The sequence below is a fragment of the Salvia splendens genome, chromosome 17 (assembly GCF_004379255.2).
Source record: "Salvia splendens isolate huo1 chromosome 17, SspV2, whole genome shotgun sequence".
Classification (NCBI taxonomy): Eukaryota; Viridiplantae; Streptophyta; class Magnoliopsida; order Lamiales; family Lamiaceae; genus Salvia; species Salvia splendens.
This window is the reverse complement of record NC_056048.1, coordinates 19,251,342-19,269,660: the sequence shown is the minus strand read 5'-3', so window position 1 is coordinate 19,269,660 and position 18,319 is coordinate 19,251,342. Positions and strand designations below refer to the sequence as shown.

General features: G+C 43.4%; 1 protein-coding gene and 1 long non-coding RNA gene across 2 annotated transcripts; one reads left to right on the top strand and one right to left on the bottom strand.

Annotated features, from left to right (window-relative positions):
- Positions 1-491: 491 nt before the first annotated feature.
- LOC121775452 lies at positions 492-2,268 on the bottom strand. Its single transcript, XR_006045131.1, has 2 exons — positions 1,393-2,268; positions 492-1,102 (listed from the first exon to the last, which is right to left on the bottom strand). It is a non-coding gene; the product is annotated as an uncharacterized LOC121775452 (long non-coding RNA).
- An 11,694-nt stretch (positions 2,269-13,962) lies between these two features.
- Positions 13,963-17,980, top strand: LOC121774008 (heat stress transcription factor A-5-like). The gene is made up of 2 exons (XM_042170927.1): positions 13,963-14,175; positions 16,724-17,980. Exons 1-2 carry the CDS (start codon positions 13,975-13,977, stop codon positions 17,939-17,941), a joined length of 1,419 nt encoding a protein of 472 aa, XP_042026861.1. The 5' UTR covers positions 13,963-13,974; the 3' UTR covers positions 17,942-17,980.
- The last annotated feature ends 339 nt before the right edge of the window (positions 17,981-18,319 follow it).

Here is an 18,319-nt window from a genome sequence, read left to right as displayed (position 1 = left end):
GTGTCCCCATCGAAAGGGATAACCAGATTTGGCGTCAAGGGCAAGCTAAAACTGCATTTTATCGGACCTTAAGAAATCCTAGAAACTGTCGACCCTGTGGCGTACAGATTAGCGCTCCCGCCATGTTTTGGGAATGTGCACAATGTGTTTCATGTATCACAGTTGAGGAAATATGTGTTCGACCCCAAACATATAGTACACCAAGAAGAAATGGTGTTAGAACCAGTTTTGAGCTACGAAGAAAGCCAGAAGCAATTATGGATAGAAAAGTAAAAGAATTGGGAAATAAAACTATTGTAACAGTGAAAGTCCTATGGAAGCACCACGGTTGCGAGGAGGCGACGTGGGTGCTTGAGGACCAGATGAAAGAGAAATACCCACAGCTTTTTGCCTGACTGAGACAAAATTTCGGGACGAAATTTTTGTTAAGAGGGGTAGAATGTAATAGCCGAGACCTAGATTCTCGAGAAATATGAATCAAATACTAGAAATTTATGAAAAATGAAAGAGTATCTTTATTTCTTGAAAAAAAAAGATAGATACAATGTAAAGAATTTCAAGCTGATAAGTTACAAAGAAAGACACACCAACTAGTATCGAGTTTTGCATACAAAGTTAAAGGAAATTAAAGTCGAACTACGCTATTATAACTCGAGACCCCTAGCGACTATGTCGACCTTCTCCGCTAGGCCGTCTCGGCCAAAATTGCAGAAAGCCCGAGAGGGCGAGACCGCGAGGAAGAAGCAGCCTCGGCAGCTAGCCTTAGACACGGCCAGCACCGAGCAAAATCAGTTGAAACCGAACCAGGTTGAGGGGTCGTGTCTCCAACATCCCTCAGGGTGAATAAAAACCGCAGCAAGACAGCTGCTCAACTACTCTAAATAGCCACAGTAGCTCCTGCAACCCTCTGAATCCCATAACCGAAGGCTGCTCCGAGCCCAGAGAAAAGAGAGGGTACAGCCGCTGCAAGTCTGCAGATCCACAGCTAACAAAACCCTGCACCTTTCAGTCCATAACCGAAAGCTACCATGAGCCGGAAAGGGGGACAGCCGCAGAACAGCTGCAGCAGCCTGCAGCTGCAACACCCTTCAACCTGGTGCACCTGCAATTCACCACAGAAATCAGTTAAAGAAAGTTGCAAGGGGGGCCAAGGACAAGAGTATACTATGCATAACAACAAGAATACAACATCCCATTTAATAGCAACGAAGTACACCTTCGGCCTATAAAGGCCACACCTTACCCACTCTCTTTTCCTTACACTGAATCTCCAGCAATAGTGATAAAAATTGAGAGGGCAATACTAGGCATTTCACAAACTCAAACTCAAGAATCAGAGAGTATGGGGCGAGCTTTGAGTTATAGGAACTAAGAATCAAGGACAACCGCTACCTTCAAGAGGTAACACACGTCTCCTTTCAAGCTCAAGCCGAATCTCATATTATCATGTAGTCCAAATGCACCATAGAACACAAAAGCATGAAAGCCCCTTTTGTACAAAAATGCCTAGGCAATCTAATGGCAAGATCAGCAGCTGTAGAAATAGCTCAACAACTCCAGTTTTAATACCTACTCAGGTTTAGAACATCAAATAATTCATAATGTAGTAGCTGTGAATGAAAACATCCTATTAAAGGAGCTGAGCCGTAAATCACAAAAAAAAAAAAAAAAATGAATAAAAATCCACACACTAATAAGAACCATGTTCTTCAAAGTAACCGAGCTGTAAAGAACAATTACTACCTTCAAGAGTGAAACTAAGAAAAGGGAGTAAGGAGAACTCATCTCTATACATCAACGGACTCGAGCTTCTCAACGGAGGAGTAGTACGGACGACGGGCGGTGTGTCACAGCAGCAACAGCGACGGCGAGCCACCCGGAGCAGCGCCGCTGCTTGGCTGATCTGAGATGGCAGGTTCAAACGTGCGACGGCGGAACCTCACGGTGGCAGCGGCAAATTCTCGAGAGAAAGAGGGAGAGAAAACGCCGTGGAAGGCTACCGGCGAAGGAGGGAAAAGCGTCGCTGCATCCGTCTTCGTCTTGGAGCTGCTCTCTGCGGCAGGAAGCACGACGCCTGGATCTACATCGATACGAGGCATCGGCGACCGAGGGCGGCTAGAACGGGAGCAGGGGGCGCTCCGGCGGCCGGAGGAGCGGTGATTGTCGACGAGAAGAAGGAGGGAGAGGAGAACTAGGGTTCTAATCTAGGATTGTTGAAATTAAATTGGCGGAAAAGGGGAATTGGCCGATGGAGAAGGAGAGTATAGATTTGGGCCTCCCCAATTCCTAAGGCAATTGGGCCTAGTAAATAAATGGTACAAGCTGGACCAATCAACTAATCTGGGCTATTTTTGCTAAGAAGAGAGAGAAATACGTTTTGGGCTGATTTTAATTAAGGAAGAAATATTCTGGGCCCGAGAATATTTTCAGGACCATTAATTGGGTCGAAGCCGTTATCCTAGATCAATTTCAAAAGTATAATGGAATTAATTTCCTAAGCCACGGAAGAAAAGAATTATTAAGCCGTGTTGAAATAATTTTCGATAAGGAATTAAAGCGGACTTATTAGTCACAGAAAGTATTTTTAAAATACATAAGATAAATCGGGAATTTAGTATACCCGCACAGTTCGGCCAGATTCCGAATAAATTATATCGCCGATTTAATTAAAGAATCTAGATTTCTAAATTTTAGAAAGAAAGAGATAAAGTAAAAGAACACACGCTTAGGCATGCATACATGCAAGATAAATAGTATATTAAATTTTGTAAAGGAACGTCGTCGCTCGACGCGTAAGCTCGGGACAGGAAAGCACCCGTTTTGCAAAAGTTTAAGCAATTGAGGTGGGCTTGTTTTCTCTTCTTTCTTTTAAAGCGTGTTTATGTGAAAACATGATTATTTGAATGAGTTGTCATGCCATGTTTTATTTTGTGGTTGCCTATCTGTTAAATCGAATTCGGGTCCCAGTAGGTCAGTAAATCCTACTCGGACTAGTGTATACATAGGGACCGTGAGCTAGCGCCAGGTTGGCCGGCCCAGTGGTCGTGGAATGTGGCCACATTCCCGATTCACGCAGCTGATATGGCATATCATCAAAAGTTTAAATGACTGCAGTCTATTTCAGAAAGAAATAACAGATTTTAGTGGCCGGGACTTATTTTCAGAAAAATTCCGCGTTCACTCAGCTTGGCTGACAACTAAAAGAAAACAGTTTTCGGCATAAGCCCACTGAGTATATCAAGTACTCAGCTCTGCATATTGTTTCCCTTAATGTGCAGGTTGATCGTTGTCAAAGCCGAGGAGGTGTTGGGACAGAAGACCAAATAAGTAGGGAGGTAGCGGACATCTGTCTTGGTACTCTTCCGTCGCGCAAATTTAGAACTTTCATTTAGCAAAGACAATTTCCCATAACTACTTTGATTCAGCATGATTTGTACCCTCAATACATTTCAGACAAGGTTTCTTTTGATTTAAGCATCTTATGACGAGTTGAGACAGTTTTCAGTATGTTTTAGTCGCGGTAAAGCTACACTTTCTTTGACTAGGGAGATGTGGTCGTGACAGAGTGGTATCAGAGCACCTTTCTTTCGCTCTGACCCAAGAATCTTCTTTCTGAGCCCCAGTCCAGAATAATAGCATTCGGCTAGGAAGTGAACAGAATGATAAGTACAAGAGCCCAACACCTCAGCTCGACATGATCAACTGCACCAGAAACAGGGGTCGACGCCCGCTCGTCCAGAAAAGAGAATTTTAAAGAAAGAAAATATTTTTCGTTTTGAGAAGGAAAATGAAATTTTCTAAGTTTTCAAGAAAAAGAAAAGAATTTTCACAGCCCTAAGTGGGAACGAAAATGTTTATTTGAAATGTTTGCAAGATGCAACGTGATAGCTGATACTTTGCATGAGATATGCTTAATGTATCTGTGATTTATGTTCAAAGAGCTTGACATAAATGTATAGATGTCATGTGGACTACGTATGCGAACCCATAGTGCTTTAGAAAAGTACCTTAGGTGAGATACATACGACCAAGTACTAGCAGAACGAGAATTTTTACCGCCTTCCAGGGCGATGAGACCAATTAACACCCATCAATTTGGGTAAGCTTCTAATTCTAAGAAATTATGAGAAAGAAAAGACGAATCAGAAAGTACTATTGTACTACCTATAGACAGCAATTAAAGGAAGTCCATTCCTTTGAGCACACAGATAGTATACATATATACGTATACTAGACGATGAACCAAGAAGTTCCCAATGTCTTTATAAAGTCTTAACGAAAATAGTATACTTTCAAGCATGTTCGGGAGATACATCCCTACACGAAAAGAGATCGTACCCGCGATCTAGTAAAGTGATCTAAGCTGGCGTAACAGGCCCAAGTGGCTACGTGAACTAGAAACAACACTTAGCATGCTGTGAAGCACGAAGGAGAATGCAATGTTTACAAGAACCAGCGTTCTAAGTTATCGAGAAGGATATGAAAGCATGACCTCCAGCTGCGGTTATCAGTTTAACAACACGAGAAACCCCATCTTGGAATGTATGGTTTCCTAGAACATAGATATCATGTACGAGCTTCACAAGAACAGACAAAGGAGTGTCACATAACTAGAACCGATGATTATAATCAATAGTGCTTACTTGGATTCCCAATGAAATTCTTTCTAAGAGTCCTCCCAAAGGACGGTACCCCCGTCTATTCAGAACTTAGTTTGACTCACTTCCAGTTTATGGACCGCAGTCCTTTAACTCATCGTTCATAAAGAGTAAAGTTTGACTGTGTAAGCTCCGGTCATAAATTCTAAAGTTGCTTTTATCTATTACCTTCAGAATAAGCTTATTCTTCAGACATCGTCTATTGAGACTTCTGATTGACTCATGTTTTGCAAGTAGTACGCCACTTTCATTCTTTCACGAAAGCGGTGACCCAGTTTCAGTTCCCAAATTTGGGATACTTCTATGTTTCAAGCATCGTTATTTGTTGATTGTCTCTTTTGAGCCACAATATGGGGGATCCATATCCCGATTTCTTAGACTCGTGCAATGAAATTTCATTCTTATGATGCTTACAGTTCCGACTCCCAGAATGGTCGCGCCTTTTAAATATTTCTCGGCGCATTTCATATTGTGTTGGAACTCTTGTTCACATCCCTATTTTGAAACTGGTTGTAGCAATGTTTTCCCTACAGAGGTGAAATGATTCTATCTCAGTTTCAGTACATGCATTATTCCTAGTCTCGGAATTTTTCTACAGTTTGAAGTTAAGGCAAGCATATTGCACTTTTCCCTAACGAGCTTAGCCTAGCTGATTTTTCTGAATAGTTCATTTCAGTGTATTGCCTTAATGAACCTATGAAATCATTGATGTGATTTTGTTATTCCATATCAAGATGCCTTTGAAACATGATCAATGTTCTTTCATTGCAATCGCCTACGTTTCTAAATTTTTCGCGATTGATCATCTTAGGCGGTGACATGTTTAAACCACTATCTTTGATGCTCAGATCCTTTCAGTTTAATTGGACAACAGTACTGTCCTATTTGGCAACTCACTATGGAAATTTACAGTTAATTCATTTCCATCCATTTTTCGTGACCTATCTCACGATTATTTCTAGCTCCCACCAGGGGCGAGCCTCAGCTTCTATGAGTTTATCTGAAACCAGTTGAGCTACGTAGTTCTTTGAATGAACTCAATACTTACCTTCAAGGTCGATTACCGATGAAAATTCATATGAGTTGAACAAGAGATGTTATTCTTGTCCAGTTGGGTATTCAGGAGCCCTTCAAATTTTCAGTCATACTCATGTGTGAATAATAATCCAAGTTAAGACTATTAGATTAATCATCGAGTTATTGATACGAGACTATCAGAAAAGGCATGGTCTCAGTTTCTTTCAGATACGCATGATAATCATGTCTCTATTGAGACACGTGCAGAAAATGATGCACCAACCAGAAGCGTCGCATAACCAACGGCACAGAGCGTTAAATATTTCACATCTACGTACCTCTTGTAACAAGCCGGTAACAAAATCGAATATTTGTTGTATAGAGAAGCAACTAGCCTTGAGTAGAGAAATAGCAAGGAATTTATATGAATTAAAAGACGTCCGAAGACGTAAAAGACCTATATGACAGTTTGAACAATCGAAATGCTTATTCCGAGTAGGATAAGTAAGCCACCAGAGCAAGGACTCAATCATGGGTATGTAATGAAAGCCATGGAGAAAATGCAAGTACTTTCGTAGCTTATGTTTGACGAAGCAAATCCCATCAGCAAGAGAGATTCGTCTGAGAGGTGGCCAAGAAAAGCTAAAGCTGGAAAGACATTCGGGAAAGAGGAACCCGTGATAGCATCGCTATCCTTACCATCCCTACTGTGAAAGGAAGAACCAAAATTCTCCTTTAAAGAGTTATCGCAGAAGAACCGATTTAGAGCCCTATAATACAGAGCAAGGGCAAACGTTAGCAGTAAAACGCGAAGAAGTATTCTACGATATGCCACACCTCAGTTAAGCGGCTCAGAAAGGAGCTGTCGATAGAGTTTTGTGTTAATCTAGACACGAGATCTAGACCACGTTGGAAAGTCATGCTAGATTAACTCACCACGAATCGCTTAGTCGAACCAAAAGGGCATGGAGACTGGCTGGTGCTATTTCTTGTCACGAACTATTCGTGATGCTCTAATCGTAACCTGTACGTTTTTTATTCCATTTTCTTAATCCTTTGTTCTCTTACTAATTAATTTTATAATTTTATTCCTATGCACCAAGAAAGATACTCCCTCAATTGACAGATTTTATACAACTTTATTTTGTATGTTATTCGGAGAGAATAAATCAAAAATAAATAAATAGGGATAAAATGTGTATTTTTTTAGTAATGAGTCATATTAGTTGGAGCAAATAAAAAAAGAAAGTAGATTATCTTCGGTAGGACATACGGAATAGTAGATTTTAGTAGTTCTATTTTTTTCCACATTCACGCAATTGGCTATAGGAAGATTTTTTAACACCTCGTTTTTATCACATAAGCTAAGAGAACGCACAATAAGGGCGTCGGTCGGCACCCATTGCAGCATAACCGCCAATCGGTGGCCTCCCCCCCACCGCCTACATCCCGTCCGCGCCCATTCTGATGTGACACTACCGATCCGCGCCCATTGTTTTTATTTTTTATTCTCTCTATATATACCCCGTACCCCATATTTTACTTCACACCTCTCCATTCTCTCATCATCTAATATTTCTCTCTTTCTAGCAATGAATCCCGATGGAAGTACTCTGAATTCCGGTGAAAATCAATACCCAGCGGTCCCCCATTCCTCGGCTTATCTCGGTACTGGTTGACCCTTCACCCTGCAAAACATCACAAAATTACTACCAGGTTTGCTACGCCCTCGGGTATGACCCGTATTTCGGTGACAAAATTTATCGGCCAAGCATACTCGATACCCCCTATTCGGGCGAATCCAACATTGTCCCGAGTTCCAAACCCTAGTAACTTACTAAGGACCAGTTTTATTGCTTGGTTTGAAAAAAGATGGATTGGATTAATTATTTGGATAATTTTGGCTTTAACCAAGGTTGAAGTTATCCACGTGTGGGAGTTTTATAGCAATTGAAAAAAGATGGATTGGATTAAATATTTGGATAATTCATTTCTGACGTTTGGTGTCTTCTATGCACTGAGGAGTATTAAGTTGAATTTACCATTTTGTCCTCAAATTTGTGGGAACTGTGTCGTGTTGGTCTCCATTATGTACGAGTGGATTTTGCAGATTAGAGGGGCACGGTTGGCATTTTGCTCCTTAATCCAGATGGAGGAGATGACTAGGGTTTAAAGTCCATAAAAAATTGATGAACTATTTTTGCCAATTTTTCTAAACCCAACAGTGAATAAAACCGGATCATAAATAATAAACCCAGATTCTTAAGAAAGCAGCACAAAGTTGTTATCAAACGACGGATTGTGGTGGGACCCTCACACCTTAACCTGGCTTTATGAAGCAATAAAACGGGTCCTAAAGGTTTAGCAATATGATATAGTACTATGTAATTTGTCAGTGCAGTTAAAAAACTATCTAGATTTAAAAAAAAATCCACTTAAAGCCTTTTTCAATATTTACCCAATTTCATATTCAAATTTATTTGTCAAATCATTCTTTAGAGATAGTGCTATATTTTCACAATAACTTTATAATATTATCATATGTATATCATACTCTATAGTACAAGATAAATATTTTATCTTATTTTATATTATATTATAATATAATTAAAATTTATTTACTCAATAACTAAAGATTAATATTGAAGGGATTTAATTGTTCAATGACTTGCATATATTGGAGTAGTAATAAACGTTATGTAAATATTTTATTTTAAATACGGAGTATACTTTGTTATTAGAAATATACTAATTTTACTAAAATTTGTTAATAGGTACGATTAAACAAGTTTGCTTTGCTTATAATAAAACTTAAATTATTAATTTGTAAGCTTCTTTCGAAGATGATTCTCGACAAGCATTTGTTTTTTCATTTTCACATAACTGAAAACGCATTTTATTTTAAAGATATTCTCTATGATAATTAAATGGAAATGAGTTTGGTGGACCTTCTTGTTGCGATGGATCCAACGAAGAGAGAACTTTATTTGGGAAAGAATAATTAATTAGTGCTGTGATGCATGAAATAGAAGTCTCAATAAATGCTGAGGTGGCTCTTTTTTCATAAAATAAACGGGTGCATGGCTGCATGCACACGCTAGTTGTGTGACGCGAAGTTTAAATCTACACAGCATAATTAGTCAGATCTTGTTGTGAGTAGTTAATTACTTAGTTGCTATATAAGCTGTTTCCCATTCAGTTGTAATAGTTGGTTATGAATTAATGCAAAACTCTCCCTCTTTCTCTCCATCTTCTTCTCTGCGTAGCTCAATACGTATAGGTGCTATTCCGGTCTCTGTTCATAACTCAGGGGACCCCAATACTGCACCAAGTGGTATCAGCTTAACCGATCCTACCTCTGCGATGGTTGAAACACGTTCCGGCGACATGCGCCGATTGGAGGAAATGATGGCTAATCTCTCCGATCGAGTGGAGGAATCTGATAGGAGACGTGCTGAGAGTGATAAGATCCGCGACACTACGGACGGATCTCGCGATCTAGCGATGAAAGAGCTTCGCGACAGTCTCCTTGCTTTGCAACTTCAACAGAACGAGTTTCTAGCTCGTTTTAATCCGCACACTCACGGCGCTGGGCAATTTCCTGGTGGTGTTGGTGCGGGAGGTCCTCAGCAACGTCCGCAATACTTTGCTACTCGTCAATCTAAAGTCGGATTTCCGATCTTCTCCGGAGAGGACTTGGCTGGATGGTTTCTGAGATGTGATCATTTTTTCGCGGTTGATTTAACTCCGGAGGATTCTAAAGTAAGGCTAGCGGTGATCAATTTTGAAGGAAGAGCTCTTCAATGGTTCCAAAATTGGGCAAAATATCAGGATCGAGCTATGTCGACCCCGTGGCCGCTGTTTGTGCAGGCGCTTGAAGCTCGATTCGGAGATCAACTTCTAGGAGATCCGATGACTGAACTCCTCGCCCTCAAACAGACAGGTTCCTTTACTGATTATCATGATCGCTTTGAACTATTGCTAGGCCGTGTTTCTCTATCTGAATCGTATGCGATTAGCCACTTCATTAATGGCTTGAAACCGGTTGTTCAAAAGGCTGTACGTATGTTTATGCCGCAATCCTTAGTTCATGCGTATGCTTTGGCTAGATTGCAAGACATGTCTGTGCCAGTAAAGGACAATTTTACTGCTAGTACTCGTCACTTTACTTCTACGGATGCACGCTCTTCAAACACTTCTACACCACTGCTGCCTACACCTATTACTCCCGCTTTTAAGTCTAGGCGTTTATTGACTGAAGAGGAAATGGCTGATAAACGTGCAAAAGGTCTTTGTTATGGCTGTGATGAAAAATTTGAACGAGGCCACCGCTGTGCTAGGAAGCAACTCTACTTATTGGAGATAGACGATGGGGTAATACCAGTAGATTTAGCCTCTGATCAGGTGTGTGAGGAAGGTGCGGTTGAGGATAATCCTCTGATTTCAATTCATGCTATCAGTGGCTCATCTTCTAGGCATTTTCGTACAATGAGAGTCACTGGTAGACTCGGGAAGAAGGCTCTTCATATACTGATAGATTCCGGCAGCACTCATAACTTTCTGGATTTACAAGTTGCTCAGAAATTAGGCTTTTTCCTCACTAGTGTACCTCCTGTTTATGTGGATGTCGCGGATGGGAATAAATTGGAATGTAATTCCATGTGTAAAGGCTTAAAATGGTCATTGAGGGGTACCACATTCATCACTGATGTGCTCCTTCTTCCTCTTGGAAGTTGTGATATGGTTCTTGGTATTCAATGGCTGGAGACTTTAGGTGATATTCAATGGAACTTTAAGGACCTAACAATGGATTTCACCTTAAATGGGAAGAGGCACTTATTGAGAGGGGGTCATAATGATCAAATGGTGCAAGCTGTTTCAGAAAAAGAGATGACTAAGCTTCTGGCTTGCAATCAGGGTATTCAATTGTGTTGTATCCGGGTGGATAATGAGGGTCGTTCGGAGCTCCTTACTATGCAAAACACAGCTGCTGAGGAGCAGCCTATTCCCTCACATATGCAGGCTTTTCTGGATGAGCATAGCTCTGTTTTTGCAGAACCTAAACACCTTCCTCCTATGCGCTCACACAACCACAAAATTACTCTTGTTCCTGATGCAGCTCCAGTGAACTCAAGGCCTTATAGGCATTCAGCCTTGCAAAAGAACATTATTGAAAAGCAGGTGGCTGCCCTCCTACAGCAAGGGTTTATTCAACCCAGTTCTAGTCCCTTTTCATCCCCGGTTGTGTTGGTAAAGAAAAAAGATGGAACATGGCGCATGTGTGTTGACTATAGAAGGCTGAATAAGCTTACTATCAAGGATAAATATCCAATCCCTCTCATTGACGAATTATTGGAGGAGCTAAGAGGAGCCACGGTTTTTTCAAAAATCGACTTAAGATCCGGCTATCACCAAATTCGAATGGAGGAACAAGATATTCCCAAGACCGCTTTTAAAACTCATGATGGCCACTACGAGTTCGCGGTGATGCCCTTTGGCCTCACTAATGCACCTGCTACATTCCAAAGCTTGATGAATGATGTGTTTCGGCCTTACTTGAGGAAGTTTGTGTTGGTTTTTTTTGATGATATCCTAGTTTATAGCACGAATATGGAGGTTCACCGTGACCATCTTCACTTGGTTTTCCAGAAGCTGAAAGAGCACTCCTTATTTGCTAAAGCTAGCAAGTGTGAATTTGCTAGACATCAAATTGAGTATCTTGGCCATATAATCTCTGCCGTAGGTGTCTCCACTGATCCGAAGAAGGTTCAAGCCATGCAAGATTGGCCTACTCCCTCGGATGTATCTCAGTTAAGGGGATTTCTCGGGTTAACGGGTTATTATAGGAAATTTATCCGGAACTATGGCATTATTTGCAAGCCTCTTACTGATCTTTTGAAGAAAGATGCATTTAAGTGGACTGCTGATTCTGATGCAGCTTTCCTGGCCTTGAAACATGCGATGATTTCACCTCCTGTCCTAGCATTACCCGACTTCAGTGTCCCTTTTGTAGTGGAAACGGATGCTTGCAGCTACGGTATAGGGGCTGTTCTAATGCAGCAAAATCATCCCATTGCATTTATAAGTAAGGCTTTATCCCCAAAGAATAAAGGCCTTTCTGTGTATGACAAGGAATTGTTGGCAATTGTCTTTGCGGTCACTTATTGGAGTCATTATTTGAGTGCTATGCCTTTTGAAGTTCGCACGGATCACAAAACTCTTAGTCACTTGATGAAGCAAAAGTTAACTACACCGGGGCAGCTTACTTGGCTCTAGAAACTGATGGCCTTTGATTTTGTTATCACTTATAAACAGGGTGTTGAGAATGTGGTGGCAGATGCACTTTCTCGGGTGCACTCATCTGAAGTGTTCTGCTTAGCTATTACCACGGTGGCTACGGATCTTTACCCTACTATTCAAGCTACTTGGAACTCTGACCCCTCATTGAAGCTACTGATTACTGACCTCAAGCTGCACCCTACTGCTGCCTCTAAATACTCATGGATAGGTGATCAGCTGAGAAGAAAAGGGCGTTTGGTTGTTGGAAACGATGAGGCCTTGCGCTTGAAAATCATCCATCTTTTCCACAACTCTAGTTCCGGGGGACACTCAGGTGTTTTAGCAACATATAAGAGGTTATCTTCTCTTTTCTACTGGTTAAACATGGAAAAACAGATCAGGCAATACATTCGTGAGTGTGATGTTTGTCAACGATTTAAATACGGCAATAGTGCTTCACCTGGATTGCTTCAACCCTTGCCAATTCCTGAGGCTGCTTGGTCTCAGGTTAGTCTTGATTTTATTGAAGGACTACCTCTCTCTCATGGGAAATCCACCATTCTTGTAGTGGTTGATCGGTTAACAAAATATGCTCATTTTATGTGTCTCAACCACCCTTATTCGGCCTTGTCCGTGGCTCAGGCCTTCCTTGATACTGTCTTTAAGCTTCATGGCCTTCCCACTATTCTCATTAGCGATCGGGACAAGGTCTTCGTCAGCCAATTTTGGTCGGACTTCTTCAAGTTACAGGGGGTCGAACTACATATGTCCACGGCGTACCACCCTCAGTCCGATGGCCAAACTGAGGTTGTGAACCGTTGTTTGGAGACTTACCTCCGTTGTATGTGCGGGGACCAACCAGCCAACTGGAGTAAATGGCTGAGTCTTGCGGAGTTTTGGTATAATACTTCTTTCCACACTGCCATTGAAACTACCCCGTTCGAGGCTCTTTATGGTTACCCCCCTCCTCTCCATATTCCCTATTTCCGTGGTGATTCGTTGGTGCATGACGTCAATGAAAGTCTTTTGGCTCGGGAGGCTATGTTAGACGTGCTTAAGTTCCATCTTGGCCGTGCTCAGCGACGTATGAAGCAACAGCACGATAAACACCGATCCGATCGACAATTCTCTATTGGTGATTGGGTATACTTGAAGCTGCAACCTTATCGTCAAAACACACTTCGCGATCGTCAGTTTCACAAGCTCTGTCCTAGGTACTTTGGGCCCTTCAAGGTGATTGATAAGTATGGGTCTGTGGCGTATAAGCTGGCTCTTCCGGCCGATGTTAAAATCCATCCGGTTTTTCATGTGTCTCAATTGAAGAAAAAGCTTGGTCCTATTTCACAGCTCCATGGTACTCTGCCTGTGGTTGGGAATTCGACGTTCTTAGAACCTGTTCAGATCTTGGATAGGAAATTGGTGAAGCGTGGCAACCTACCGGCGACTAAGGTCCTCATTCATTGGGCGAATTCTTTTCCCGAGGACGCGACGTGGGAATATCTCCATGATATTATGGAAAGGTTTCCTCATTTTCAACCTTGAGGGCAAGGTTACTTGAGGGGGGGACGTTTGATGCATGAAATAGAAGTCTCAATAAATGCTGAGGTGGCTCTTTTTTCATAAAATAAACGGGTGCATGGCTGCATGCACACGCTAGTTGTGTGACGCGAAGTTTAAATCTACACAGCATAATTAGTCAGATCTTGTTGTGAGTAGTTAATTACTTAGTTGCTATATAAGTTGTTTCCCATTCAGTTGTAATAGTTGGTTATGAATTAATGCAAAACTCTCCCTCTTTCTCTCCATCTTCTTCTCTGCGTAGCTCAATACGTATAGGTGCTATTCCGGTCTCTGTTCATAACTCAGGGGACCCCAATACTGCACCATGCTGCTGCTTACTTTGTTTGTAGATTAACGCGTAATCCACAGTTTCCAAATAACAACTCCCATTCCAATTCCGTATCCTTCAAAATTCCAGTCAACTAAATAGTTAATCAGAAATCCCCAATTCTTGCCTCTGATGGACGGCGGCGGTCCGGCGCCTTTCCTGCTTAAGACGTATGAGATGGTGGACGACTCGTCGACGGATGCGATCGTATCATGGAGTGGGAGCAGGAAGAGCTTCGTCGTCTGGAATCCACCGGAATTCGCCCGCCTCCTCCTCCCTTCTTACTTCAAGCACAACAATTTCTCCAGCTTCATTCGCCAGCTCAACACCTACGTATGTCTCGTCTCCATCAATTTAACTCTTATGTCATCCGTTTTCCGCTGAATTGTTCAATTAGGGTGTCCACTATAAGGCGGACACGCCCAATAGCCCCGCCCCAGTTTTTGTCCATAGCCCCAATTTTGTTGTCCATAGCCCCAAAATTCTATTTCCGCCACTATAGTGAACAACTCCAATAGCCCCAAAATTTTATAATCAATTTTCATTTTTAAATATTTTTTAGTTTCAATCAAGTGTAATTTAAATAATCGCAGTGTAAATAACTAGAATACGAGGTAATTAGGCCGAATATTCGTTGTATTGCAAACCGGTAAAATTATACAACGAATAATGAAAATAAAATACAACTACAAAACTCCGGCACCGTCTACTCGGTGTCGGTCTACTCGGTGTCGGAGTCGGCTTCCTCGTCTTCCTCTTCTTCTTCTTCTCTTCCTCCTCCTCTCTCGCTACTGCCGGCCGCGGTATCCCCAGGCGCATTATCAACCAACCCCAGTCGACTCTCAACCCGATTGATGAGCCTCTTGTAGACGTTCCAAGACGTACGGGTCAGTTTCCCCTGCGTATGACCTGCATACGTCTTGCAGTTGTTGCATCAACGTTACGTCTATGCTATTGGCCAATACCTCGTGGGGTTGCACCGTGGGCTGTGGGATTGGGGCAGACTGGGGGATGCGCGATCCGGACGCGGCCGCCGTTTGGCGGGAAGCACTTCTACCTCCTCTGGCTCTGCGGATAGAGGCCTATTGTCCCATGGGCCGTCGTCGCGGCTGGCTCTTCGACTTGCTCGTCGGACTGCTCGAACTCGTGCGAGCCGCTCCCACTGCTGTATTCCCCGGCAAGGTTGTGCCTTGTGCGCTTCGGGCCACCGGCTGTTTCCACCTCGTTCGCCACGATCGACCTGAATTTCGGACAATCCGCGAGGACAAGATACTCCTCCCACAAGGTGAACTTCGGCAGGCCCGTCTTGCGGTATTGGCCCTCCGACAGGGTCTTCACATCTTCTGCGCTTCTGCCACTCTCGGCGTGGCGAAGGTTGTTCTCGTATATGGACGCGAACAGCTTGGTAGCCCGCAGTATCCTACCGAACTTTTTTCGGATCTGTTCTGGGTCGCGCTTCTCGGTGCCGTCGGGCTTCAATTCCTCGTATGCCATCATGACGCGCCTCCAAAAGCTCCCCGACTCCTGATCGGTACCCACCACGGGGTCCGAAGTGATAGCATCCCACGCCTTCGCCACGGCAATGCTCCCGTCTTTGCTGTATGGCTTGCCGCGGCTGGACCCCTCGGGCTGATCACCGCTACCGTCGGCTCCACTGCCCTCGCTACTCGCAATGCCGGGGGAGCTGCCCGAGTGTCCACCGACGTTGCCGGTGCCACGACTGCCGCCTCCGCCCCTAGGGCCTCTGCCCCTACCGCCACCAGATCCCCGGCTGCCGCTACCTCCTCGGGTCGGAACGGGTGTTTCCACCCGCGCTACCGGCGTATCTGGGATGCCGGTACTGAGCAGACCCAGCATAGTATCAAATGCGTCTTGATCTGCTTTGGTGATCGGAGATTGGCTGGCTTGAAAAGGGGAACCCGGTCGCGCCAGGTGAAGCGCGTCTAGGTTGGGTCGGTAATCTCCAAAAGCGGAACGACTCAGATTTCGATGTAAAGCGGGCGGCGTTGGTGAGGATCTCCACGACTGAGATGGAGGAAGGGGTGGACTCGATGCCCACGGTGGTGGAGATTGATTCCAACTCCAAGACTGTGACGGAACCGCATATCCGCCAAATCCCGACGGCTGAGAAGCATATCCGCCAAAACCCGATGCCGGCGAATGATGGGCCGACGGCTGAGATGGATTGCTGTCATATCCCGATTCCTCAGTGTCGGGTGATTCGTCGTCTCCTCGGTGCATTTTGTAGAGAGTGTTTTTGTAGAAAGTGGGTGTATGGATGTTGTGAAAATGGGAGTGGGGGAGGAGGGAGAGTGGTATTTATAGATATGAAAAACGAAAAAAAAAAAAAAATTCAAACAATGCGGCTATAGCCGCGGCGGATTTCCGCCACTATAATAGCCGCGGCTATAGCCGCGCCTATACACTACACGCCGCGTCCTCGCCCCACTCGCGGCGAAGCCTCGTCCGCCGCCCTCCCCCCACCCGCTGCGTCCACCCTCGCGGCGGACAGCCCCTCCACTATAATCGCCGCGCCTACCGCCCCGCTTCCGCCCCGCTCGCGGCTATAGCCGCGTCCACCTTATAGTGGACGCTCTTAGGGTTCTGTATTGAGCGCTTACTGTTTTACCCAATTTCATACCTATTTCAATTTCGATGATCATGATTGTGTTGTCTTTGATTCTTGTTGTTGACATCGTTTTCCTAGTGGCTTCATAGGGAATTTGTGCATTGTTGCTGAAAACTTCCTTCTTTGCTTCTCTTTTAGATTTCCCTTTTGGATGTAGGAAATTCGTGAAATCAACTGGACTCTTGATTTTCCAGATAATAATTGGACTTAACCACGGTTGCTAACGTGTAAAAGGCACATTTTTGGTTGTAGGGATTCAGGAAGATTGATCCGGAGAGATGGGAGTTTGCTAATGATGAATTCGTCAAGGATCAGAAGCATCTTCTTAAGAATATACATCGTCGAAAGCCTATCCACAGCCATAGTCAGCCTCAAGGATCAGTTGATCCTGAAAGAGCGACATACGAGGAAGAAATTGATAAGTTGTCACGCGAGAAGGCTGCTCTTGAAGGAAACTTGTTGGGATTCAAGGAGCAGCACTCTGCAGCTAAGGTGCAGTTGGAAGACTTAACGCAGCGTATAGGTAGCATGGAGCAGAGACAGGAAAAACTTCTAAGCTACCTGAATAAGTCGCTTCGAAATTCTGAGTTTGTTGAACGCCTTGCTCAGAAGCTTGAATCGATGGATTTTTCAGCGTATAATAAGAAGAGGAGGCTCCCCCAGTCAGATGATGTGCAATCGATCCAGGAGACTGTTTCAGTGGACAACGACAGCAGCTGCAGGCCTGAGTTCGATTGTACAGAACAAGACCGAGACTTCTGCAATACACTCAGGCTGGAGTTATCGACAGCTGTTTCTGATGTCAACCTGCTTTCACATAGCACACAGAGCTCAAACGAAGATGGGATAAGTCCTCAAGGGAGAATCGAGGCATGGCCAATAGACATGCATACGGGAACAGAGGGTTTCATATGCCCCCCTGAAACATTGGAGCTATCAGATACCGGGGCTTCGTTAGATCTACACATGGATTCGTCTTTGTCTTGCAAAGTGGGACCCAAAAGCCCGAAACTGCATTCCTTGCATAATACCTCAACATCAAATGATCAGGGTGATGCTCACCTGTCCTGCCTGTTGAACCTCTCTCTTGCTTCATCTCCTTTGGAACTCAATAAGAGCCAGAACTCCACCGTGATGCCTCAATCAAGTTCTGATATGTGTACCTCCTCACGGCCAAACAGCGATACTATTGATGTTGGCCATCAGACTTCTACAGCTGATAGAACATGTCTGGATGAGGCTCAGGCTTTGTCTTCCTCACCCGATGCAGAAAAGCAAGCACCAGCAACGGAGCAGAAACGTGTGAATGATGTGTTCTGGGAACAATTCTTGACCGAAAGACCTGGCTGCTCGGATACTGAAGAAGCCAGTTCTTCTTTTAGGGCTAACCCTTATGACGAACAAGAAGAGAAGAAACCAGTCAAAGGCGTGGCAAGGAACACCAAAGGTATGGAACATCTTACACTCTAAAATTAACTTCATTGCTTTGTTTGGATCTGCTGTGATTCATGGAAATTCATGTCAGTTTTTTTTTGTATTTTTATCTGCCTCATGATCATAGGCTCATGCATAAACCTTGTAATCTTATGAGGCTAGTGGTTATTTTATAAGAAAAAGTTCACCATTTAATCATGTGATTATGGTTGTGAATAAGCTTAAGAACAACTCGGTTGACTTCAAAATGTCTTTAGTTTCAATTGTTCTCAATCAATGCTTGAAAAGATTAAAAGTTATACTCCCTCCGTCCCAAAAGAATATGCACTTTTGATTGGGCACGAGTTTATTGTACAATTGGTAAAGTAAGAGAGAAGTAGAAATAAAAAGTAATTAAATTATTGTTAGTGGAGA

What these genes read in the sequence shown, in the direction of transcription:
- LOC121774008 (XM_042170927.1), top strand. Translation starts at nt 13,975, where the DNA reads ATGGACGGCGGCGGTCCGGCGCCTTTCCTGCTTAAGACGTATGAGATG. An exon ending in TTCGCCAGCTCAACACCTAC is followed by an intron (nt 14,176 to 16,723) that starts GTATGTCTCGTC and finishes TTTTGGTTGTAG; the next exon opens with GGATTCAGGAAGATTGATCC.